The sequence below is a fragment of the Arvicanthis niloticus genome, chromosome 1 (genome assembly GCF_011762505.2).
Source record: "Arvicanthis niloticus isolate mArvNil1 chromosome 1, mArvNil1.pat.X, whole genome shotgun sequence".
Lineage (NCBI taxonomy): Eukaryota > Metazoa > Chordata > Mammalia > Rodentia > Muridae > Arvicanthis > Arvicanthis niloticus.
Window position 1 is genome coordinate 86,984,069 of NC_047658.1, and position 27,402 is coordinate 87,011,470.

The window sequence follows — 27,402 nt, forward strand, 5'->3', positions numbered from 1 at the left end:
GTGTGTGTGCATATACACATAAGTAACCCCTGATTCATAAGGTTATTTTAAGGATGAAGGACGATTTATTCAGCTTACATTTACTGTATTTACTGGATGGGTACCTGGAGCTACTTTAGGACTTTGGGAAACAAGAATCATGAAACATGGAAATCCCTCCCCTCAAAAGCATGTGTGAAAAATACAAAGGAAGACAAACAAAGAGAAAGCATGTGTGGTGAGGTACATATGACCAGAGAGAAGAAACACAGCAGGGAAAATGGAGGCTGTGATGTTAGATCAGATGTGCCAAAAGGACTCACAACAGTAATGCTCTAAGGAGCTGAAGGAATGGTTCAGTGGTTAAGAGCATGTACTGTTCTCTTCCAGAGGACCAGAGTTCACTTCCCAGCACCCATATCAGCCTATTCACAAGGTAACTCTAGCTCCATGCATCTGACATTCCCTTCTGGGCTTCATGGGAACCTGCACATAAACACATCACATACACTAAAGAAAATATTTGGTTGGGAAAAATGCTTTGGCTGAAAAACAAAAACAATTATGGTACTCTAATTTGCATTCCATTGCTATGATAAGCACCATGACCACAAAAGACCCAAGGAATAGAGTATTCATTTCATCTTACAGCTTACAATCCACCTTGCAGGGAAATCAGGGCACGAACTCACAGGAAGAACCCAGAGGCAGAAACTGAAGCAGAAGCCATAGAAGAATGCCCCTGGCTAGCTCAGTCCCCAAGGCTTGTTCAGGAAATGTTATATACATATATGTTTATATTTGTATGGTTACATGTTATATACATTATTTATGTATTTATGCATAATATATGTTTATATATGTAATATATTATAAGTAATATATACAACCCAGGACCACCCACCCTGTGGCAGCACCACATATAGTGGATTGGACCCTCCCATATTAATCATTAATTAAGAAAATCTTCCACAGACTTGCCCACAGGCCAATCTAGTGAATGTATTTTTTCAACTGAAGTTCCCTCTTTCCAGATTGTTTTAGCTTCTGTCAAAGAAAACAAAATTAAAAAAAAAAAAAAAAGGAAAAACAAGCAAACTAACAACCTAACTAGGACAGATAAGTTTTAGACAGGATGGGATGCTAGCAGGTGAACTGGTCATCCAACTGTCGGGGGAGGGACTTCAGGCAGAGGGAATAATATGCACAAAGTTTCTGAGGCCAGCATATATCCAGCATGGAGACAAGTTGACAAAGAAGGCCCACTGATTGGACTAGGAAATCGGGAGGAAGAGTTCTGGGAAGACCTTGAGATCGTGACCTACAAGACAACAGCAATGTATTTCATTTGGAAGACTCCAGGGTCTGACTGAGTTAAGTCAGACTCATTCTGAGAACATAGTTCAAGGGCAGAGACGAGAAGAATAGAAAAGAAAGCACAAAACGCTCCTCTGGATAGTTTGCTGGCTCGTTTTATGTCATCTTAATACACACTAGAGTTAACTGAAAGGAGGGAGCCTCAATTAAGATGAGATCTCCATAAGATCCAGCTGTAGGGCATTTTCCTAATTAGTGACTGGTGAGGGAGGACCCAGCTCATTGTAGCTGGTGCCATACCTGAGCTGGCAGTCCTGGGTTCTACAAGAACAAGCCAGTAAGCAGTACGCCTTCATGGCCTCTGCATCAGCTCATACTTCCAGGTTCCTGTCCTGTTTGAGGTCCTTTCCTGGCTTTCTTTGATGATGCACTACAATGTGGAAGTGTGAGCCAAATCAACCTGTTCCTCATCAACTTGTGTTTAGTCATGGTGCTTCATCACAGTGACAGTAACAACAACACAGATAGAAAATGATGGTGTGAAACACTGAAGAGAGTGGGACAGATTGCAGTCACAGCTGGAAGGTAAAACCAACAGACTGACCAGATCTAGGCATCAAGCAGGTAGAAACCTGAGATCTCATGCAGGGAAATCTGGAACAATAGGGTGTCCATCTGCTGGTAAAGGCCTAAGATACAGTGGGTTGTTTTAGAGCTAGAATGCCTAGCATTATCTGAATCTACTTTTAAAAAAATATCTAAGGGGAGACATCAAAGAGATGGACACCTAGGAAAGAGATCCAGCCAAGAGATACACTTGTGGGGCCATTGGCAAGAAGCCTGCATCCAAGCAGTGACTCTGGATGATTGTCACAAACAGAGCAAGAAAAGAGACCCTTGGTAGAAGTAAAATGAATAAAAAGATTAACGGTGGTGAGACAGTGCATAGAGACTCTGAAGCTCCATTCTCTTCCTCTGGTCAGTGCAAAAGCTTGCTCTCAATCATGGGAATAACCCACACGTTGATCCCTTGGGCTAAGGAGCAGTTAGTTCAGTTGACATCCCACCACAGATTCAAAGACTGTGTTGCACACAAACTTGACTAGGAGGAGTAACATCAGCCTAAAGTTATGCAGCATTAATGATTAACTGAGCCCTTGAAGGCTGCTTGGATTTGATCAGGGAACTCTCAGCTTCATTAATGTTCTCTCCACTGGTGCTTCAGAAACTCTAAAACTACTTCTGAGAGAGAAGTAGACCAAGCTACTGCCAGAAAGAGTTCCAGAAGAGGACCGGCAGGTGAGTGTTTATGCAAGAGGCAAAAAAGTGGGGCTATGCATCATGATGACACTTACCAGTCATGAGGAGTAATGGATAGCAAGAACAGGGAAAATTCCCAAAAGAAAAATAGTTCAAAACTCCTAGGAGGATGCCGGGCAGTGGTGGTGCACGCCTTTAATCCCAGCACTTGGGAGGCAGAAGCAGGCGAATTTCTGAGTTCGAGGCCAGGCTGGTCTACAGAGTGAGTTCCAGGACAGCCAAGGCTATACAGAGAAACCCTGTCTCGAAAAACAAACAAACAAACAAACAAAAAAACCCTAGGAGCCACAAAGGGAGTGTCACAAAGTCTTAATAAGGGGACAACATTGCATAGAGGAGAGAGCCTTCATCCAACGGAAAGTGGAAGATGGGAGAGATGGATAAGAGTGTACACAGAAGAAGCAGAGAGTTAGCTGGTGGTGAAGATGTGATGCTTATTTGAAGAGGAGAGGATGGAAGATAAGAAATAGCCTCTGAAAGGGAGAGAGACCATCAACCATGTAAACACTAGCTGTTGCTGCCCAGGGTCTGGGAAGGAAATTCTTGCCTCTTCTTCTTTGAGAAATCAAGAGAAAACTTGTAATTGCCATAGTCAAGCAACAGTTTCTGCCTAAACCAAGGGGGCTGGGAATCCAGCCAATGGGATAGATGGCTGGCTGGATTCCCTGACTCAAAGGTCATTAGGCTAAAATTCTGCAGTCTCATCCAAGAGCATGTGACAGAAATCAAAGACCAATGTTTATAGCCTTGGAACATCTTTTCCTGGAACCAATGAATCTGAACAAAATTACAACAGCTATAATTCTGTAAGTGATTGCTTATGTTAGATACTGCACTGTACATGGATAGTTTTTCAGATATGTCAATCAAAACTGACTCCAAAGAATTAGTGTATTAGCCACAGTTCGTGAATTAACAAGCATCCCACATTTCATAGTTGTTTCCTCTTAACACAGATCTAGAATGTGCCTAGAAAACTTACTTAAAACTAACTGTAGGTTGGAAGGGACCAGGTTTGGCCTAGCTTAGTGCCATTATTCGGGGACCCAGGAAAGGTTTGTGCTCATCTAGGCTATGTAGTTCTCACAGAAAGCCCCAAAAATAGTGATAGGGAGATGGCACCTTGGGTAAGGGCACTTACTAAAATAGCATGAGAATGCTCATTCAGAAGCTGAGCACCCATGTAAAAAACTGTGTTTGTGTGAGCCCAGTGCTAGGGGATCAGAGACAAAAAGGATCACTGGGATTCTCTGGTCATCAAGCCTAGTGAGGAATGGGAACTGGTGAGATGATTCTTTAGGAGAATAATACACAGAGAGAGACTGAAGCAGGCACTGAGTTTCAATTCAATACACTCACAAATACAACCAATCAACCCTGAAGGACAGAGAAGAGATAGCTGTCTCCACTAGTTTATGGCGAGTGTCAAAATCCAGTAGGAAAGACCTCACCTATAATTCCTTTCTTCACAGCTCTGACCATGTGTTGGCAGTTGAAAATTCCAAGACTTTACACTCTCTGGGGTACTAAGATGTCCTGCCGAACTTTCCATATTAATATGAAGAAACTAATGCCCATACAGTGGGGCCACCAGGAAGCACCTGCCAAGTTCAACTTTGCTAGTGATGTGATAGATCACTGGGCCAGCATGGAGAAGGTAAGGGGAGACAGGTTGGTACAGCTTGAATAATTTCACGTATTTATCAAGTCATTCATAAAACCTTATGGAACACTGTATTACTTTATTATGTCTCAGACATCATAAGAAACTGTGAACAGGACAGTCATCTTCCTTGATATATCATAGAGTGACTTGGAAGAAAGAAAGGCAGAAGAACTATGGGGTTCTGTCAGAGAAACTTCTTCTTACAGTAACTACAGACACAACTGGTCACTATGCTGAGAATAAGTGATTGTTGAATATCCATCCATTAATAAGACACTTCACACACCCTTGGAGATTCAGGGGATATTTTGGAAGAAGGGACAAAAACAATGTAAGAATTAGGTATGTGGAATGTGATTTCTGGGCTTGAGATGGCTGTTGTACTCTTGAATTCCTGCACTAGATTTCATGGAATAGGAAGGAGGTCACAGGTCCCATCTCTCCCAGAGGATTTTTACACAGTTAAAGGCTAAAGAAGGATAGAGAGACATTTTGTTCAGTAGTATAGCCACTAGTAATGTGCCTGTGCTCCTGTAAACAAACCTTTCCCTATGCTCTTAATAAAACTTACTAGGAAACACACACACACACACACACACACACACACACAGGAGACACAAGAAGATGATGAGAGGGTAACTATGATTGGAATGAATTGTGTACATGTAAGACAATTGTTATTAAAGATATGATTGCATAGAATTAATACATGCTACTACAAAATTTTTAAAATGAAGGTCAGAGGCACATAGCACAAGGTATGACCTAGTAACCTAGTAACACCAAACACACTCTCTATTGTGACCTCTAGCATGAAATAAAGAGAGGTATATTGGAGCATAAACGAGGTGGGAGAACTTGTATCGGGCTGACTGTGTAGTGTTATGGGATATTCATCAGCTCAGACATGAGTTTAAGCCAAGAGAAAGTCTTTATTAGCCAGCTGATGACTACACTGGGTGTTCAGGATCCTCGTGTAACACTGCGCCTTTCTTGGGTAAGCTTGTAAGCACAAAACAATGATCTGGGTTGACATTCTTCAATTAACAAGGACAGTAAGCCAGAAGCAGAAGTACAGAAGCTAAATGCTAAAAAGCTAAAAATAAGAGCCTTCTTGTGACATAGTCTGACTCCCCGGGCTTTTCCTATTTCCTAAAAGCCAAAATTTTTAAAAAACCCTCTTGTTTTTTGGCAACTAGGAGGGCTGAGCCACTCATCAGGCACGTATAGAATTGTAAAGGCCAAGTGCATTTTGAGACTTTCCCAGAAATATATGGATTCTAATGAATTAGGCCTCTGTTTCAGTTTCAGCAGATGATTCTGACTGCATAGTTTTACAGCCACCATGGAGTCAGTTGTGCTAAGGTCTGGGGCCCTGTTACATTCCCCACTGGTTTTAGTGAATGAGTCAAATCATGGACTCATCCTGTTTTAGTTTAAGACACAGAGCATCACTGTAAATCCATTCAGAATGAGAATTAATTATCAGCCAGTGCTGATAGCAGAGCAGTTAGCCAGAGGGACTAAGGGAACAGAGACAGATATGTTATTTTTCCAACCACAGCAAGACTTCCTCAAATTACCCCTGATCAATTATCATAGAAACGTTTCTCCCAAAGCCATACATACTTTCTTCATCTCATGAGACATCTAAGCCTCTCCAATCTTGTAGGACCATTTCTGCAAGGGAATCTAATTGTTGTTTTAATTCAGAAACTGAACTCTTTAATACCTCTAGGTCCTGATCAAACTATCTACTTAATTTAGAAGTATCAAAAGAGGCAGATTTAGTCAAACCATTAGTACATGCCCACTAAGTAGTCTCAAAGGCCCAGAAATGTTGTTATCCATATGAATTAACCTATAAGGCATAATAGCAGGCATCAGAATAAGAGAAAGTGGCAAGGTAATAGGTTTGGGATGTTAGACAAGTTTTAGCCCCTTATAAGTCCTCTAACATTAATTTGGACTGCCTATAGTCATGGAAATTTTGTCACTCAATGGGTTGACAGTCTGGTTGGTTCCTATTGCTATGTAGTACAGGGGCCAGGTGTCTAAGCAGAAGCAGCAATACTGGCTGATTTTTGTTTAGGAATAATTATCTCTATCCCCAGGGTCCTTTCCTGTGGCATAGAGTCTGATTCCCCAGGTTTTTCCTATGTTCCAAGGGGCAGAATCTTCTAAACACCCTGCTTTTTGGCAACCAGGGGGCCAGACACAGGGTATGTATAGAACTGTAAAGGTCAAGATGAAATATGGGTTGCTGGTCTTTAGTCACACTAGATAAAACCTTTCCTATATCTGTCTTCCTCAGTTCCCAGGTCTAGGCCTTAAAGCCTTGGGGGTTGGATCATAACCCTGTATTCATACCAGATGCAAGTCTTGGGAGGAGGTAGAGGACTGGTAGGGCCCAGTGAAGTCTAGAGACTCCCATTTTCTTGATCTGGGTGAGAAGGATCTGTGGTATAATGCCAGTTATCTTCACAGCCATGAGATGGAGACAATCATCTTGTAGCATCCTTTCCAAGTTGGTTTCAGGGCCCCTTTGGCTATCTATTTGACCCAAATAGTACCACTGGACTACAACAAGGGAAAACTGGTGAGAGACCTGGAGGTGGGTCTCTTGGATAGTCCAATGAAGAGCCTTTATGGACTAGAGGGCCTGTAGTGACTTGAGAAAGGAATGCTACAAGAATTCTGTCAACTGCTAGCTTTAGAGCCTGGGAAGCAGTTGTGGAGGCCTTCCAACCATAATCTCATAGAGGCAAATAAATTCTTCCCATAAGGCATGCAGCAGGCCAAAGCAAAGCAAAGCAAAGCAATGCAAGGCAAAGGAAGGTTTACCCATCCTTTGGTAGACTCTAATGAGAGTTTTGTTAAGGTTTCTTTTAATGTCATGTTTTAGTAACATGTCCAGAACTCTGAAGTCTATATAGAAAATGGAAATTTTAATCTATGTCTAAGGCTTTAGCTATTATTTGATGTTGCAGCCCGTACTGCCCGTTCCGGTCCGAGGGTCAGGGTCTAGCGAGAGAGAGAGAGAGTGGGGATAAAGAGGAAGAGACGCGAAGAATGGAGACAAGACAGAGATTCTGATCAAGTCTCGTTTATTGAAGGGAATTCTGAGCTATTTATAGGCTTTTGCCACGTGCCTTGTAGGCGCGTGGATACCACGTGCCTTGCAGGTGTTGATATGACGTAAGCCTTACAGGCGTCTATAGCGTGGACAGCACGTGCACCGCAATGCCTTGCAGGCGTGGATAGCACATGCGCCTTATAAGCATGTATGGCGTAGATAGCACGTGGACAGCACGTGAACTGCAATGCCTTGCAGGCATGACTACCAAGTGCACCTTGCAGCTGGGGCCAGTAAACAGCAACACAAAATATGTGGGATATCAGGGTGTGCTTCAGCTGTTGTAGGCTATTGAAAACCAAATCTTTCGTCAGGGTATATGGTTCCAGATGGCTGCAAAGTTGATCTAGCCGCTTTCTGCTAAAGTCGGCTCCCAACAATTTGAGAGGTTTTGGCTATGAAAACTAGGCCATTGTTGAACCCCATTGCTAGGGAGCGGCTAAATCATGGGACCAGTTCCTGGAGAGGCTTTTAGCTACTATTTGAGCAGAGGAGAAATGCTTCTACCAACCCTGAAAAGCTATTTTTAAAAATTACCGAGTAATTTTTCAACTCTTTTCCTTTCCGTAATTTATTTTTGTATTCACATTACATCCCAATTGCTTCCTCTCCTTCCAGCCCCATCCTTACAAATTCCTCTCCCCACTGACCCCTTCCCCTCTCCTCAGAAAAGGGGAAGCTCCCTTGGGTACCACCACACCTTGGGACATCTAGTCCTAGCAGGACGAAGCAACTCCTCTCCCACTGAGGCCCAACCAGGCAATCCTGTTAGGGGTAGGGAGTCCAATGCCAGGCAACAGAGTCAGAGTCAGCCCCCACACCAATTGTTAGGGCACTAAGTTGTCCATTTTGTATAACATACCTTAGTCTGGGCAACTCAGAAAGTTTTGTAGACCCCAGATGAGTAGCCTGGGTCAGTTATCACGGTCCTCCAGCTGTGTCTCAGGCAGCATGATATGATATTAGAATATCCATAGGTCCTAGTGGTCTTAGGGCCATTTGTCAGGCAGCCAAGACATCAGCCTGCGATTAGAGGACAGCAATTGGTGAAGGAAGACAAACAGCCTCTGGGAGGGCCAAGATTTTTTAATGTTCCCCTTTCTAGTAATAAGAGACTCTTTTGTTTTTCTCTAGATTATACTGTGGACATGGCTGGTAGTAAAAGCATAGCACTGACAGTCCATGTATACTGTGGTCAACTTTCCTTTCCCCATCTGAGAGCCTGGGTCACAGCAATCAGTTCTCTTCTCTTAGCTGAGGTACTTGGTGTGTACCCATATTATTTCAGTTAAAGTAACTATTGTAGTTCCTGCATACCTGCTTTCATCTTTCACCTCCTGATAGTTATGGATGAGTACCACTGTCATCAGGCAATCGAGCAGCTGACTTGATGGTGCTGGGTTTCTCAAACTGGATTCAAGTGTGTTCCAGGAGTAAAACCTGGTATGGGGGTCACACCATCATTAGACAGCCAGCATTCTGGACTTCTTCAGGAGGGTCATAATTGTGTCATAGGTGTTGTGAGGATAAGATCCTGACCCAGTGTTAACTTGTTTGCTTTATTTTATTAAACTAGCAGTAACTGCCACAGCTCTTAAACAGTTGGGCCATTCTGTGGCCACAGGGTTCAACCACAAAAGGCATTTCATGGCCCCAAAGTTTTTGTTAAAACTCCTTTAGGGATGAAGCCATTGTCATAGCTGTTTTTAAAGCCTCAAATGTCTCTTGTTTAGACTCAGTCCAGATTAGAGAACTAGTCCCTTACTCCATGCTGTGTATAGAGGTCGTATTATTTCCACAAACTCTGCTGTCCAGAGGCAGCAATATCCAACTCTACCTAGGAACCTCGAACCCGTCTCTTAGTCTTTGGAGTTGGGATTTGAAGGATGGCAGCAATACTACTCTGAGACAGGCTCCTTTTGCCTTCCTTCAGCTGGTAGCAAAGATGGGTAGCCTCTGATACACAAAGTTGAATTTTCTTAGCTGACATTCTATAGCTTAAGGTCTACAACTCTGGCAGCAGTCCCTTGGTGGCCCTTTTGTAATCTATCTTCCCAGGAAACTTCTGACAGAATGCCAGGAAATCTGCATTTAGTGTCTTTAATTCCTGGGGCAACTGGTCCAGGTAAGTTGCCCATGGTAACCTCCCTCTGGGCCTGTCCATGTAAAAGCAAAGATGGGTCAACTCACCTCTCCAATGAGAGGCTGGAGAATATATATCTCAGGTCAAAGAACATGTATACCTGATTCTCTGGAAGAACCAGACTCATGAGAATCAAAGGTCCCAGGTTTCTTCACAGGCAGGAGAGGTACATACAGTCCAAGGTGACTGACTGGGCACCAAGATGTCTGTCTCTTTAAGCTAGGCAATAAAATTGCAACTTTCCCTTATGTGTCCAGGGTCATAGAGTATTGTTTAATTTGGAAAGACGTAGCTGAACTGGGTAGTTGAACAATTATAGGAGCTTGGTGTTGAAGCAATCCTGAGGTATTGATTTCTTTAATCCCCTATGTGAGGGTGAAACACCCAAACTTTGCTGGGTCTCTGTAAGTTTCACTGTGTTTCGTCATGAGGGAATGGGACAGTGGCTTTCAGTTATGTAAAAGACCTTGTCCCATTCAGCTCTCTGTTGTTAAACACCCTTTAGGGTACTTCCAACAACTGGGACCTAGTTATACCTTTAAAAAAATTTAAACTTTTTTTTAACATCTGGGGACAAGTTAGTGACAAAGGAAATCCTTTTAGTAGCTATCTTTAATCCTTTAAAAAGGGACCCATCAAAAGTTGTTTAAAGTCTGTTTGGTCAGTGTTAGTTACACAGAAGGAAAAATTTGTCTTATCCAGGCTGTGCTGTTTAGCAGTGATGGCCTTGCCCAGCCCAGGGGCCTTTTGTTTATTTATTTAATTATTTTTACTTTTTTTTTCCCCAGAGAATAAAGGGTTTTACAGATCACTGCTTTAAAAGGAGACATAAATCATAACTGGGAAAGGAGTAGAACTTTCTTTTTTCCTTTCAGCTCAGCTCAGGGGAATTTTCCCCTTCCCTGGGGCTGCTTAGAGCAGGCACAGAGCAGAGGGAATGCTCACCTAGGGGACTCTTTCCCCTCCTTGTGTGCTTTCTTCTTAGACGGCAGGGGGCCCTGGATGAGACACCCAACTCCTCTCCACCTTCACACAGGAATTAGGTTAACCCTAACCAAGAGCAGGAGTCCAGCAACAAAACATGCAAGAGCGACTGCTCCTGGAGTGTAACAGATGGAGGGGCCTTTGGGGTTTCTCTGGTGACCTCTTGCAGAAGCAAAAGGACTCAGGTCCTCTTGCAAGAGGGCATAGTTCTTAAGCCAGTGGATTCTCACACCAGAGATAACTACTGGTCAATGCAGAGAAACAGATATCTGACAGAAACATATAGAGAAAGACAAACAGAAGTGTGTCCACACAGAGACACTCACATAGAAAGACACACAGATACACAGACACAAACACAGAGGGGGGAAGAGAGAGAGAGAGAGAGAGAGAGAGAGAGAGAGAGAGAGAGAGAGAGAGAGAGAGAGAGAGAGAGAGAGAGAGAGAGAGAACATCAGGGGCCATCACACATTCATACACCTGAGCAGACAAGAAAACTCTCACACTGATCCTGGACACTGGATCAGAAGCCAAATAGAAGGCACCTTAACCAGACTTACCTCTAGAGGTGACTGACCAAGTGACTTTCCAGTTTGTTTCTTATTGTGGTGGAGGTGTCAGGGTCATCTGAAATGCTAGGCAACAAATGATCAAAGGGAGTTCCGGGGAGCCTGGAACATCTCAAGTTGCACGCCCCCTATGAGTCCCCTGACAATGGCACTCTTTCCTTTTCTAAGAGGCTCTGAGACTCCAGTGTCTCAAGATATGGTCTCTGGGATTTCTCTGGGGCTTTCAGAAACATTGAGGTGTTCACCAGAGAAGACTGCTCAGACATGGGTCTAAGATAATAGAAAGTCTTTATTAGCCAGCCACAGCTACACTGGGTGTTTGGGATCCCAGTGTATCCCGGAGTCATTCTCAGGGTGAGCTTTTAAGCACAAAAAACATTCTCTAGGTTGACATACTTCAGTTAATAAGAACAGTTAGCCAAAAACAGAGAACTACAGAAGCTAAAAAGCAAGGTTAGGACATTTTGAGACTTTCCCAGAATGATATAGACTTTGACAGATTATGTCTTTGTTTTAATTTTGGCAAGTGTTTCTCTCTACATGCTGAATTTTACAGCCAGAATGGAACTTTCATCATGGAGTCAGTTGTGCTAAGGTTTGAGGCCCTGTTACAGTAGTAACCCCATAAGCTTAGTTTAAAAATTTGGTCTCTGTTCTGACGGGGTTGAAGACCTATAGTCTCATAGCCAATCCTGGCTATTTACTTTGAGAGAAAAGATCTGAGTAGATGGTTTTCAGCTGACATTCATTCTAAAGCAAAAAAAAAAAAAAAAAAAAAAAAAAAAAAAAAAAAAAAAAAAAAAAAGCCAGGATCAAAAGTAAGTGTTTTAGTTAGAAGAGATGACAGAGGTTCTGGTTAGTCAACAAAATGATGGACTGGGTATTAGGACTATCTTGTACCTCACTGGTACAATTAGGAATAAGTATGCTCTAACTGTATTTTGAGAGAAAAGTTTTACTTTAACAGGAAGAGTGATATGTAGGAGGAGCTAAGTGGGAAGGAGTACTGAGAGGAAAAGATGGAGTAAGGAGAGAAGATGAAGGAGAGGAGAAGCTAGGTGATGAGAGAGAGAAAGAGAGAGGGGGCATGGAGGCAGATGTTCACAAGTCTCCACCAGTCAAAGATAGTTTATATATCTAGGTTGGGTATTGGGTTATGCTTCTGATTGAGCATTACCAAACTTATAAATCCTTTGATTAACATTTTTAAAAAATTGTATAAAAGCAAAAGGAAAAGGGGGGTATGGGACAGGGGTTTTCTAGGGAGGGGAAATGGGGAAAGGGGATGGCATCTTAAATGTAAATAAAATATAAAATAAAATTTTAAAAAATTGGTCTCTAGCTGGTGATGATGGTTTGGGAGGTGGTAGAGGTTTTACGTAGTGGGACTAGAGGAAACAGGCTACTGAAGACATACTGAAGTTTTTCTTTGTCTATAGTCTCTGTTTCTCTCTTTTGCTTCCTATCTGTCACAGAGTGAGTAACCTCTGTCACACACTCCCCCTGCCATGACACAGCCTTACCTTACACATGCTCAGAGTCAACACAGCCAAGGGATACTTACAGAATCCTCTGAATGCACAAGCTACAAGATACATCAAGGTGTTTCTGATTAACATGATCACAGAAAGAAACCAACAACCCAAGGCTTAACCAGTCTTCTCAGAAAACTAGGCCACATGTCCCAGCCATTGAGGTGTGTGAGTAAGATGCCCACTCAACAGAGTAGAAAAGGGCTTCAGGCCCAGAGATGGGGTAGGTGTGGGGGAAGGGCTGTAGAAAGCTCCAAGTTTCATATCCATCTATTAGTTCCAGTCCCTACCAGCTCACCACTACCTTCACCAGAAATACAATTCAAGGGGCTGAACTGTCTCATCCAGGCTAAGGCAGGAGAAAGGCTGGACTTAATCAGCAAGAGAATCCCATAGGGATGCCCAAAGGGAGCTGTGACAATGATGTTGTTCTGAGGTCATGGCTCTGGGACACAACCTTAGCACAGCGGTGATTGCACCATCCTCTCTGTTGAAGTTGAAACACAGGTTCAAGGTTATGGTCTGACTCTTCCTGGAAGACTTGCTGATCATCCCATCCAGTGTGATGACAGGCCAAAGAACTGATCCGATCTAAGTCAAGATTAGTGAAACAATAAGCCTTTAGGGTTAGTTACTAGAGTGTGGGTAAGGAGTTACAGGAGCATGAGCAACACAAGGGGACATGTGTCACTGAGAAGCCCTCTCAGCATGTATCAGTGGTGTTCCTTATACAACTAGCCATTTACTACTTAGCTATAACAGCCTGAACTGGCTCCTTGAAGATTCATGTGCCTGTGCGTCTTGTAGACTTGGGCTTCATTGTCTGTTAGTCTCATGAGCTCCTGAGCCTCTCCTGTCCTACAAGGGACTGTTTCAATCCAGAGGAAGGGACTGAGTCTCTTTGTCTCCGTGTGCATGTATGTACTGCATGCACTAATATTCGCACATGTATATGTGTTTATAATGTGTGAGTGCAACCGGATGCCAGAGGTCAGCCTCATATCCCTTTCCTCAGCTCCATCACTTTGGGTTTTGACATAGGGTCTCTCACTGACCAGGAGCTCACTGAGTACTCTAGACTGACCGAACAGCAAGCCACAGGGATCTGCCTGTCTCCACCTCCTCAGTGTATGAATTACAAGAGTGTGTCACCACGACCTGCTTTTTGGTAACGTGTTCTGGGGAGTGGAACTCAGGTCCTACAGTTTACATGACAAGCATGTAATCCCATATACATACCTGAGAGGTACACTCTGCTCACATGGAATCCCACAGGCACACCTGAGAGGTGCATTCTACTCATCTCATAGGCATCTTCAAGCCAATCGAGCTGCCAATCACGTTATCTATCACAGTAAAATATTATGTGTTTTAGTTGTTATTTTTTAAACATGCATATTAAAAGTCTCTGTTTTAATATAGTATCAATAGGCCAAACCCATATTTAAAAAATAACTTGAGGGTTTTCAACACTTTTTAATTGTGTGTGGATGTCCTCAGATTGACAAGCCTACCCCTAGACTTGCAATTTGTTTTGTTTGCTGTGTCCCTAATACCGCCTTAACCTGATAGCTCCCAATAATGACATGGAAACCTTTTATTATTAATGAAAGATTAGGCCTTATAGGGCTTGTTCCCACTAGCTTATATAACTTAGTTAACCATCTATACTTGTCAACAGCTGCCACATGGCCCGTTAGCTCTCTCTCTCACACAGTCTTGGGCACCTGTTCCTTCCATCTTCGTGTCCAGCTGGAGAAATGGAGAACTCCCCCCCCCCCACCTCCTCATGTGTGCCCATGCCCGATCCTTTCCCAGAGTTCCTATCTCTGCCTGGATGTTCCATCTTTCCTTTCCTGCCCTACTGTAGGCCATCAGCTCTTTATTAAACCAATCAGGTGATGGAGAAGATGTTTTACAAAACACCGAAACAGGTGATGCTTCATAAAAATAACAATACCAAAGTCTAGACAGTACTCAGCACTCTGCTGGTACAAAAATCAACATTTGAATAATACAGAAACAAGCTTTACACAGTGTACAAGAAGATTATCCCAACACATTCCAGTGTCCTACCTCTCGTGTCCCCATAAGTCTTCTGATCACCAGGCCTTCTTTTTCTTCAGGCTGGCAAGAGATCTCCAGGTCCAGCCCTATGGTGGATGAATGGCAGTGGAGAAGAAATAAAGTGGAGCTTCAGAGAACTGAGTGAAATCAGTAAACAGACAGCCAATGTTCTCTCAGGGGCCTGTGGCCTGCAGCGTGGGGACCATGTGGCAGTAGTGCTTGCTCGAGTCCCAGAGTGGTGGCTGGTGACGCTGGGCTGCATGCGGACTGGTTAGTAACTGCCCACACAGGCTGGGCACTCTCCCTTGTGAAGGAAATGGAGGGCAGAGAACTGTAGCCTGCTCTCCCCAAAGAAACCCCCATAGAATCGGTTGTCCTTATTCTCCATTGGTCCTCCCACCTGCCCTTCCTGTTGTTCCCCCACCCCCGTGGCTGTGCACAGCCCTTCTCTGGGGAAGAAGACAATTCCATTCCTAGCTGTCTTTAAACTATTTGGCTTCTTTAGGCCTTGTTTTCATGCCTGGAACCGTCCAGATGAAGTCCTCGGACATACTCTACAGGCTGCGGTCATCCAAGGCCAGGGCCATCGTGGCTGGGGACGAAGTGGCTCAGGAAGTGGATGCTGTGGCCCCTGACTGCTCTTTTCTGAAAATCAAGTTGCTGGTGTCTGAAAAAAACCGAGAAGGATGGCTAAACTTCAAGGCACTGCTAAAGTGAGTATCTCTTGCCTTAGCCAGGTTTTCACCCAAACTAGAAATCCAATCAAGAAACTGTAAGAGTTGTGAACAGTGTAAGTCTAAGGGGAGTGAGGTAGTGAAAAAAGAAAAGCAAAAGCAAGTGTTTAGTGTGGACTCTATCCAAAGGTGGGTGGAGCCAGGCATTCAGACACCTCCCAGAAAGCACATAGAATGCCTGCACAGATTTTCTAACAAAGGACTGACATTCATTTGTTGATGGTCTTAAGGGACATTATTACCTCACATTTCTGGGCTTTTATACTTGCAGGTCCAGAATCCCATGCCACAGTAGCATTTAAAAAAAAAATCCCCCAGGGAGACTAAGGGCCTAAGGATGTGACTCAGTGGATAACAGAACTTGTTGTACGATCATGAGACCAAATTTAAATCCCCAGCATTCATGTAAAAAGCCAGTATGGTTGTGCATGCCTGTAACTCTAGCATTGGGAGGTAAAGACAGGCAGACCCCAAAAGTTCACAGGCCAGCCTCACCTTGCCTAAAGCTTAGATTCCACTTCGTTGAGAGACCCTGTCTCAAGGCAATATGCAGAGTGCAGTAGCGGAGATACCTGTGGCCTTTGAGTGTTCACATGCAGGTGTGTGCTTAGCACATACATAAATACGACACACACACAAACACACATATGCACACAAACACACTATACAGGCACATATACATACATACATACATACATACATACATACATACATGCAGACAGACAGACACGTGGTAGAGACACATAAAATGCATATTACATAAGCACACTACACAGGCACATACAAATACACAGATATACATACACATACTACATACTGAATGTGGTTGAAAAGCATCTAGAACTATTCACCACAACCATAGATCAAATGTGAGGTGGGTGCAACAATATACAAGCCAACCTCAGAGATGCCTGGTACACTGACTTTCAGGCTCTTCTCACATTCTGTATCCCTAGGAGACACTTTTCAGATTAGTGGTCCTTCCATAACTTCATACCAAGACTGGCTGCATAAATGGGATTCTTGCCACATGTCTGAAATCAGTCCATTAGAGACACATGCCTTAGGATACATTTAGGGAGAACATAAAGGTTTTCCTCCCTTTCTACTGTCATGATCTTTGAAATAATTTTCATAAAATAAACAATGAAACACCAGCTTTTAAAGATTCAAATTCAAGACACTAGAAAGATTGCCTTAATAACTTGTAGGTTCAGCAGAGAATAAAAGTGAGTGTCAAGAAACCGTGTGGAGTATTGGAGAGACTAGCTCTGCTCTTCCCAAGGACCTGGGTTTAATTCTCAACATCTATATGCAGATTAACAACTGTCTGTAACTCCAGTTCCAGGCAATCCAATGTCCTCTTCTGGCCTCCACAGTAACACAGACATGTTGTACATATACATAAAGGCAGGCAAAACACCCATACACATAAAATACAAATAAATAAGTTTTTTTTAAACACTTGGAAAACTAACTGCCCACTTTCTGTGTCCCTGGTATCATTCTGAGGCCCAACAACAATTGAATTAACATTAAGTCCCTGCTTCTTATGCCCTTGCTTTCTTCGTTGTAGAGTTTCCTTTCTAGCTTAACTCTCTGAGACAGGTTTTCTTGACCCCATTTCACAGATATGGAAAGTGAGACTCACAGAAGTTAAGTAACTTGTACAAACTCACATAGTTGACAACGTGCTAAGTCTGAATCATGCATGAATCCATGAATGTTACCACCATGTTATCATGAATGCTTCCCTTCAGAGACAGGCCATCTGATTAGCCCTTGTCAGCTTGAGGGCTACTGAGAGACGATGGGTCACAGTATCCAGTGTCATCAGTATCCAGGCTAGATCTGAGACATTGACTTTCTGATTCCTGTAGGGATGCATCCACCATTCATCAGTGTGTGGAGACAGGAAGCCAAGAATCAGCTGCCATCTACTTCACTAGTGGGACCAGTGGCCCTCCCAAGATGGCAGAACACTCCCATTGCAGCCTGGGCATCAAGGCCAAGATGGATGCTAGGTAAGCTGAGCCTTTTCCTTCAGTAGATTCATAACAATTGTTCTGAAGTCAGGTCTGATCTTCCCTGGAGACTTCTAGAAAGACAACCAAGAAGGAAGGCTAAAAAGGCCAGGCTTCACATACTGGAGACTCTTTGGTGTGACATTTCTATTTTAGACAACACAAGGTCTCAATGCCACTTCCTTGTGTCAAGCCACACTAATAGGATGAATGGATAGCAATGGGGTGCAAAAGTCTTCTTCCAAGATGCTCTCTACCTTGTCTTTGGGGTTCTCTGACAATTTGCTTTAATGGTACCCGGATTCCAGGAGGACATCTGTTTGCCAGCAACAAATTACTTTGCAAATTCATTCATGTGAAAAGGATCGTTAGAGAAAGGAGATGAACTGTGTTATGGGAGTTTCTAGAACATAGGCCTCATGACAGCACTGATTTCATTACTAGATAACTTTGACCTGTAGAGTCAGAAGGTACAGTGCCAAGGTCTTCATGAGCTAATGGATACAGATCTTTGTGTTCGTTTCCTACTGCAATTGTAACCTTATTATTAGAGCAGAAAGTATCTTAAGGTTTAAAAAAAAAAACCTTTTTAAAAGCATAAATGTCCTACCTGTGAGTCAACTGCATCAGAAAACTAAATTAGTCAGGAGAGAGGAGTCTAGCTTCATAAGTTCTTGTCACACAAGTAATAGGACTATGGACCCCAGAATTCACATTTTAAAAAAGAGTTTGGTTGCCCACATTTGTAATGCTAAATCCTGGAGGTGGTGATTGGTGGCCTCCTGAGACTCCCAGGCTGGTGAGCTTAGCCTAATTTGTAAACTCCAGGGCAGGCATTGAGAGACAGTATCTCAAAATTAAGGTAGGATATAAGAACAATACCTGATATTCATCTCTGACCTCAACAAACAGACACATATGTAAACACAGGAGTGTGTGCCCTCCTCATGAACACATACATGCACATAATTGCACATAAAATAAATAATTTAATAAATGAGCTAAAATAAAATACAACTTTAAGGGCATGTAATAAATTGCTTTTGAAACTAAGATACTACTTTGCAGTACCACCATCCTGTATAGGTTCCAATATGCTTAATTTCCTAAAGAGATCAAGCATCTTCAGTGTGTTTGTGTGTGTGTGTATGTGTGTGTGTGTGTGTGTGTGTGTGTGTGTGTGTGTGTGATTGTTCTTCCTGTCTATCCTACATCTTTGCTTTGACAAGGGGTTGGGGCCTCTTATTCTGCCCTGGTGAAAGAAAGGAGACAGGTTTTTCCAGTACTGCAGCTGTTTTCAAACAGTTCAAGGTACTTGGAGCAAAGAGAACCAAAGGCCTACTCAACAAACTTGAAGTTGCCAAGACTGTCATATGTTGACCTGGAAGCTGAGGACCTGGGCTCACTGAGCAAAGTGCTTGTACAAGTGTGAGAACCTGGACTCAGATCTCTAGCACCCACAGAAAAGCTACATGTGGTGATGCATGTCTGTAATCCCAGCACTAGAAGAACATGGCCAATAAGAGCTCCCCAGAGCTCATTGGCAAGCCAGCCCAGCCAATCAGTGAGCTCCAGGCTTGGTGAGAAACCCTGTCTCAAAGAACAAGGTGGAGAGTGATAGATAAGAACATCTGACATGTACACACATGCACACATCAACACACACACAAGAATGTTTCCTTTGATGTCTTTTGTTAGTAAGCTTTTTTTTTTGGGTGATTCTGATTGTCAACCAGTGTCCTAGTATTGGGAAGAAGGTGAGAGTAAAACCCAATTATCTGCTAAATTGTATCTTCTAGGGTAACAGTTTGTAGAGCACTCCCACACTTTCACACACACTGCATACCCACATCTAACCCTCCCCCCACCAGCCCCTCAAGCACTCTACTGTTGATATACACTCATCTCTGTATGCCTACGTTCTGTATTTTCAGCAGCTGGACAGGCCTGAGTACTTCTGAAATAGTCTGGACCATCTCAGACACGGGTTGGATACTGAACATTTTAGCCACATTTCTGGAACCTTGGGTATTGGGAGCGTGTATATTTGTCCATCTTTTGCCAAAGTTTGATGCACAAACCATTCTAAAGGTAAGAGAGGACCATTTGCATTGGTTGGTCAGAGTAAATTCCAGATTTGCACACTCCAGGTTATTGCAGTTAGTTTTAGTTGATAAAACTTTTGCTAAATCCCAGCCACATGGATGAGCAGTAGACAGCAGGAAGCAAGACAGAAGCTTGCACCCATCTAACAAAGCTCATGGTCTAGGGGGAGAGATGAATGCATACATTAATGAATGACTTGCATTCAGGAGATGGGACTAGTTGGTGGTTCTCCCAAGAAAGAAGCACTTCCCTTGATGTCAGATCTCAGAAAACAAGATGAAAAGTAATATCATCCTCCTCACACACATGTATGTATGCATGTGTGTCTCTGTGTGTGTATGTGTCTATGTACATGCATGAGTGTGTCTATTCATGTGTGTGTGTTTCATATTTCCTTATTTATTTGTGGCATAACACAAAACAATAGTTAAAATGTATGGAAAGCCACAATTCTAATGTACAGTTGGAAGATCATTTACATGGGTCAGACACTGCCTCTGTCAGCTTAGACTACTGCACAGAAATGCCTCAGACTAAGAGGCTCACACAGCCACAGAGCAGATGCTTCCCACACTTCTGAAGGATGAGATGGAAGATGATCATGGTGAAATAGGGGTTAGCCTGCTTAACAAGGCACTTCATGCTGGCTTGTAGGCATGTTTCTTGCTGTTTCCTTGGGAGGAGAGGTGGGGAAGGAGGGAGGAGAGAGCAGAGGAGGGGAAAGTGAGAGGTGAGAAGAACAGAGAGTCTCATTCTTTCTTATGGTTTCTATTGCTCTATCCAGTGTATAGGATGTATGATTTATATCATACACACATATAACCATCACCAGATACAAACCTCAAGTGTTTCCATAGCTGCAGAAGGTGCCTATGCCCCCCCATGGCCATGTCTTCACTCTTTTGACTTCTGCTAGCTTAAATTTCTCTTTCTCTCTCTCTCTCTCTCTCTCTCTCTCTCTCTCTCTCTCTCTCTCTCTCTCTTTCTCTCACTTAGCTGTAGGAGCAACTATCTTCTGTGTCTGGTTTATTTTCCTCAGCCAATTTCTTTGTGAGGTTAATCTATATTTTTTCATGTATATGAAGTTTGGTTTTATTTTTAATTGCTGTGTAGCGTTCCATTCTAAGAATGTATCTAGAAATGAACCATCATTTCTTTTCCATCATATTACAGATGGGTATTTGCTTTTGTCCAGTTTGGGGGAATTTACATGAGAGGAATGAGAGAGAGAGAGAGAGAGAGAGAGAGAGAGAGAGAGAGAGAGAGAGAGAGAGAGAGAGAATTGATTCCTTTTCCTGTATAATCTGAGATAGTCATTAAAAAAATCTGCATGTTGTCGCTGCTTACTACCACATACTAACAAACAATAAACACACTTTCATTTTTATTGCAAAAATATAAGACAGCACAGCTAGAGTTGTCAGTTACACATGCAGGACACGATTGTATGATACTTACATGTTCTTTATTTTTTTCTAGACATTTGCTTAGATCATTGTTCAGTTCTGCACAAAACAAGTATGGTGAGGGGGACAGCATTCCATAATGCATGGCAAATACTGACTTCTCCAGTTGCTCACAATCTCCTTAGCCCTGCAAGGCTCGGGTCCATAAACAGGATCACAGTACATACTGCATGAGGTCACTGTAGGAACTGCTTGAGGAAGCGTTCAGTTCCATGCCTTTCAAGAATTGTCTTTCACAGTGGTTTTCATGGAAATAGCTTATAATAAACCTGGTTCCAGAAGGTTAAGTCACTAGGTGAAGATCACATAATTCATTTGCTGCAGCATCTGGTCTATTCCCCCTGCTAAGACTTTGGTGGGGAAGAGTAGGGGATTATGAGGATAAGTCTTAAACTGAGTGGCAAGAACCAGCCAGGCTTTGACAAAACTGTTGCAAACGCATCTTGGACCTTTTTTTTTTTTATCTGTGTTCATTCCTCTGATGTGTTTTAGGAATGTGTGAGAATTATGAGACCTGTTAATTCTAAAATACAACAGACAAGCTAGGATTTCAGTCGGGATCACTAAAACTCAAAAAGTCATGACTGACATGGTGAATTTGGCATCTTGTCTAATGAGCAGTGTCTCAGAGGGCTTTCTCTTCATAGGTACTTTCCAGCTATCCCATCAACAGCCTGGTGTGTGCTCCCCTTATTTACCGGATGTTGCTACAAGAGGATCTTTCCAGGTGATGGACCTGTAGGGGATTGGTAGAAGCCTCTAGACCCAACCCTCTACCTATTAAGATGGACATATTTAGCCTATATAAAGCCAGGAACACCATCACAGCACCCAGAACTCAGCTCCAAGCCTGGGTAGACTTCGGTTCCGATGAAACTAAAGGTAAATAAACTCTCTTCTTTAGTTACAAGTTCCCACATCTGCATAGCTGCTTCAGTGGAGGAGAGACCCTTCTCCCGGAGACTCTGGAGAACTGGAAAGCCAAGACAGGACTGGAAATCCGAGAATTCTATGGCCAGACAGAAACGGTATCTGCTCCCCAGGGAACCATGGGCTGAGTGCACCTGCTGGACTTCAGATTCTATTTGATACCCGGGTTACTGTAAAGTAGTGTATCATTCTTTTGGTTGAGAAATATTTATTGAACATCTACAATGGGAACAAAATGATCATGTTCTTGATTTCATGGGGATTGTATTCTAGCAGGGGAGGAAGACAGAAAATCAAGCAATAGATGTCATGATAGGTGATGAAAAGGGTTATTTAAAAAGGCAAAGAGTAGTCAAGAGCTAGAGGCTTAGTGTAGTGGGAATTCTGGAATTTTGGGTTCTTTAGAAGACATAGAAATATTCTAGGCATACAGTTTCATTTTCATCCCGGGTGTGGGGATATAGGGCTGCTTCATAGAAGCTGACTATGATTTGCCTCATGCTCCAGTAGAGGCATGATTTTGCCAGTTGCAGATAGTTTCTGCAGTTGTATAATATTTGGAATTCTGAGAATTTTTCAGAGAGTACATAAACACAATAGGTGAGGTTGGTGGTTGTTGGTCATTTGGTGTGTGTTGCAGGGACATATTTGTGGTTTGTTAGTCATGCTCAAAGAATAAAGAAATTGAATTAGAGATTTCTATATCTTTCCCACCACCTCTCTTTTTTCTCCTATTTAGTGATAGGATTGAAACCAGAGGGATAGAGATAAGGGTGGGAAAAAAGAACCCACAAAGTAGCAAAGACCCGCTATAAGAAAAGAAGAAATTAGATTCAGATCTCTGTCTCTCTCTGTCTCTCTCTGTCTCTCTCTGTCTCTGTCTCTCTCTCTCTCTCTCTTTCTCCTCTATCCTTCATTCTCATCTATCTAAAGATAGGAGGTGAAACTGTGAGAATAAAGGATGGGAAAAAGAAGGACTCACAAAGTAGAAAAAGTCAGCACAGCTTAGTCTGATCTGTATTGCTATAACCTAATACCTGAGGCTAGCTGATTTATAAAGAAAAGTAGATATTTTGGTTCATAGTTTTGAAGGCTGGAAAGTCTAAGATTGGAGTCACCACTCAGTCCCATCAGAAAAGCCTTAATTCTTCTTACTGACCTAACAGTTCCTTAGAGGCTCCATCTTCAACACCATCACCATGGCAACCAAAGCACAACAGCTGTTCATTCAGACAAAATGATCATGGAAGTCCTCTGTGATGGAACCACACATTAGCAGAAAACTGATACCCTCATATATGTTAGGCTGCTCAGACAGAGGCAAGGGGGAGGGACAAGCCAGTAAAATCCTACCATCTCTGCTCTGCTGATACATCTTGGAGTTGATGGGCAGCATGCACCCAACATATATCTGCACCATCTCATCAGAATAGCCTGGAGATTGTGTTCCCCAACTCGACCTGCTCCTTTTTGAGGCATCTCTTATTTTTCTCTCCTCCACTCTGCTCTCTCACCTACTTTCCTTCTCTGGCTAATGTCCCCCTTGGTAGTGTTCCCCCAGTAGACTGAAGGTAACACTGTCACACTATGACATGAAGCAGTCAGGAAGACCTTGCAAACACAAGTGAGGACAACAGTGAAAGGAGAGCACACCCAGCAAGGGCTGCTGTCAATCCAGACAAGGATATGTGCAGAGGGGCCTTCTCTGTACTATAGCCACTCGGAGGGCAGGGTTCATTTTAGAATTCAAGCAAACTGTTCCTACTATGAGTGTGGTCCTCTCAGATTGTAGATGGGTGAGTTCATATTTTTAAATAATTACGTGACACATAAGAACTGAACATAAAATTTTTCCTCCTTCCCCTCCCCTTCATCCTCCTCCTCACTTCCTTTTTTCTTCTTCTTTTGACACCTCCTCCTCTTCCTTCTCCTTTCCCTTCCTCTTCCTCTCCTCTTCTTCTATCTTTCTTCCTTCCTCCTCCTCCTCCTCCTCTTCCTCTTCTTCCTCCTCCTCCTCATCTTCCTCTTCCTCCTCTTCCTCCTCTTCCTCCTCTTCCTCCTCCTCCTCCTCCTCCTCCTCCTCCTCCTCCTCCTCCTCCTCCTCCTTCTTCTTCTTCTTCTTCTTCTTCTTCTTCTTCTTCTTCTTCTCTTCCTTCTCCTCTTCTACCTCTGCCTCTCTATCTCTGCCTCTTTGCCTCTTTCTCTGCTTCTCTGCCTCTCTCTCTGCCCCTCTGCCTCTGCCCCTCTGCCTCTCTCTGCCCCTCTGCCCCTCTGCCCCTCTGCCCCTCTGCCCCTCTGCCCCTCTGCCCCTCTGCCTCTGCAACTGAGAACCAAGCCCAGGGGCCTGTACATGTTAGGCAATTATTCTACCACCAGACTGTACCCTACCCCTACAGTATAATATTTCTATGTCTGTTTGCTACATGTCATGATCACTTAGAGTATTTAGCACATCCACTTATTCAAGCATTTACCATTCCTCTGTGTTAAGACCATTGCTTCTCCTCCAATTTTAAAATGTGTGATCTGTTACTGCTGATTTTAGTCACTCTAACTCATTCTGCCCATCTAATTGGATTTGTGGAGAGTAATTATTTCTCTCCCCTGGTGAATAACCAGATTGTCTTCTGAACAAAACATTTGGTAGTATCACTAGAGTTTGAGTTCCAGGAAAAAGGAGGGAGCCAGGGTATGGGAATGGAGAAGACAGGGATGTGAGCAACTGAGGGCAAAGGTGAGACCTGCTTCTGAACCTTTCCTTCCCTGACTTTGTGGTTCTTCCTGAGGCTTGCTGTTCTGTGTCTCTCCACAGGGACTTACCTGCAGAGTTTCTAGGACAATGAAAGTCAAACCAGGCTACCTGGGAACAGCCTTCCCCCATTATGATGTACAGGTTTGCTAAGGGTGATGGGGGTGGGCATTAATGTGTGGAATTGTATTTATTTATTATGTTTTCATTGAGTTGAATTAGTATCTGTTATTCTAGCCTAGATAAGTGAGTGCCCCAAATCCCCACTTTCCAACTTAAAACAAAAACAAGCAAACAAACAAAACCAGGGCTAGATAGGATTCCACCAGTCTTTCAAACAAAAACTGTAGCCAAAACTTTTAAAAATACAAACAGAAGGAGCACTTTCACACACCTGTGAATCCATAGTAACTGTAACACCCAAACCAGGGAAATGCACTACAGCAAAATAAATAAAGCTACAGATTGATATGGCTGATAAACATAGGGGCAAAAATTCATTTAAGAAAGATTATCCACAATGATCAAGTTGTCTTTATTTTAGACACTCAGGCATTGTTCAAAATATCTAAAATGATAAATATAATAAATCAAAGAACTTGACTTAAAGATCACATGATGATCTCAATAATGCATAAAAGTCTTTGACAAAATCCAACCCAACTTCATGGTAAAAGTTCTGTAGAGAACAAGACTGGGGGAACAAAACTCAATATAATAAACATTATATATGAAAAACCCATGGCCAAAATACCCTAAATGAAGAAAAGTTGGAAGAAATTAGATTAAAATCAGGAATGAGACAAGGCTGTTCACCCTCCTCTGTAGAAAGAATCTCTTATAAGTATCACCTGTCAATAAAAAAGCTGATGGCCAATGAGCTGAGGCAGGAAATAGGAGGTGGGGCACTGGCAGGAAGAGAGAGGATTCTAGGAAATAGTAAGACATAAAGAGAGACAAGATGGGAGACAGACCAGCAGGGAGATCCTGAGAAGATCCTAAGGAAGAATCCCGCCAGGACTGAAAGAGAAGTAACTAATCACATGGTAGACAGAATAGTTAATAATCAAATAACTTAAATAAGTCTCAAGCAGTCAGGAAATGAGCCAAAGCCTGTAGCTTAGGCACCTAATAATAACTAATTAGTCTCAGAGTTGCTACTGCTGGGAACTAAAGGGCCTGAAGGAAAAATAGTTTTAAAAATGATTTTTTACACTTCCCACTCCTTTTCCATAGAGTACAAGAAGCATAAACTGCAGTAATAAGACAAGAAAAAAAATTAAATAGGAAAAGAAGTTATATTATCCCTATTTGCATATGATATGAAATTATATATAAAAGATACCCAAAATTTCAACAACGAACTTCTAGAAATAGTCTACATTTCAGCGAAGTGTCAGAATCCAAAAATCAACTTAAAAAGATCAATAATTTTTCTGTACACCAACAACATACTAAAAAAGAGATCATGCATATATTCCCACCTTTAATATACCTAGGAGTAAACCTAACCAAGGAGGTAAAAGTTTTCCACAGTAAATACTTTAAATTTCTGAAGAGAAAACTTGAGGAAGACAATAGAAGATGAAAAGATTTCCCATATATATGAATTGGTAGCATTAATATTGTGAAAATGACCATGCTATGAAACTCATTTTATAGATGCGATGCAATCCCAATTTCTGTGACATACTTCACAGAAATAGAAAAAAATCTTAAAACTCATATGGAAGCAAAAAAGACTCGAGATAGTCAAAGACACCCTAAGCCAAAAAAAACAATGCCGGAGGGATTACCATGCCAAATTTCAGGCTATATTACAGAGCTACAGCAGTAAAGAACATAGTACCAGCATAAAAGCAGACATGGAGATTAATGGTACAGAAGACCCAAATGTAAGTGCATATAATTGTAGCCATTTTCTGTTTGACAAAGATATCAAAAAGACTTACTAGAGGGAAGACAGTGACCATCAACAAATGGTGCTGGGAGACCTGGCTACCCACAGGTAGAATAATTAAATCAGTCCCAAGGAATCAAATGGATGTTTTTCCATGTGATGTTGAGACTTGTTCTTTCAAAATCTATAAAAACATTGTTCTGAAATTTTGATGGAGATTGCATTGAATCTGTAGATTGCTTTTAGTGGCCATTTTCAATGTTAGTCCTACCTATCCATGAGCATGGAAGATCATTTCATCTTATGATATCTTCTTTGATTTCTTCCTTCAAAGACTTGAAGTTCTTATCATACATGCCTTTTACTTGCTTGGTTAGAGTTACACCAAGATATATTATATTATTCGTGACTATTGTAAAGAGTGTTATTTCCCTAATTTCTTTCTTGGCCACTATATATTTTGGGCAGACTTCGAAAAATTAAGCTGAAACTGACCTGAAAAAATCTCCTTCTGAGCCCTAGCTCTCATGGTATTGGAAGATACTATGCAAGCTGACCAGGGAGAAAAGCAATCAATAGTCAGACTCAGCTGTAAAACCTAAAAACAAGTACTGTCCCGGCAAGATATCCCCAGTGGTTCAATAATGGCAGTTTTATCTTAGAGGTAACCAATAGATATGTAATTGGACTTACAGCCTGCTTAATAGGAAAAAACTCATGCCTGGTACTATAAACCTATGTCTGGTTTATATGAGAGGATGTGGATCCTAGAGAACTTAC

The 27,402-nt window shown here is 42.4% G+C and overlaps 1 protein-coding gene across 1 annotated transcript in view; it reads left to right on the forward strand.

Annotated features, from left to right (window-relative positions):
* The first annotated feature begins 2,438 nt into the window (after window positions 1–2,438).
* Acsm2b (acyl-CoA synthetase medium chain family member 2B) overlaps window positions 2,439–27,402 on the forward strand; it is a 40,304-nt gene continuing 15,340 nt past the window's right edge. Inside the window, exons 1-9 of the mRNA XM_034513735.2 lie at window positions 2,439–2,595; window positions 4,089–4,273; window positions 14,773–14,983; window positions 15,219–15,426; window positions 17,328–17,471; window positions 19,406–19,562; window positions 21,691–21,770; window positions 21,948–22,071; window positions 24,786–24,866. Of these exons, the coding sequence (XP_034369626.1) occupies window positions 4,097–4,273; window positions 14,773–14,983; window positions 15,219–15,426; window positions 17,328–17,471; window positions 19,406–19,562; window positions 21,691–21,770; window positions 21,948–22,071; window positions 24,786–24,866 (1,182 nt within the window). The 5' untranslated portion in view covers window positions 2,439–2,595; window positions 4,089–4,096. The remainder of the gene's footprint in view (window positions 2,596–4,088; window positions 4,274–14,772; window positions 14,984–15,218; window positions 15,427–17,327; window positions 17,472–19,405; window positions 19,563–21,690; window positions 21,771–21,947; window positions 22,072–24,785; window positions 24,867–27,402) is intronic.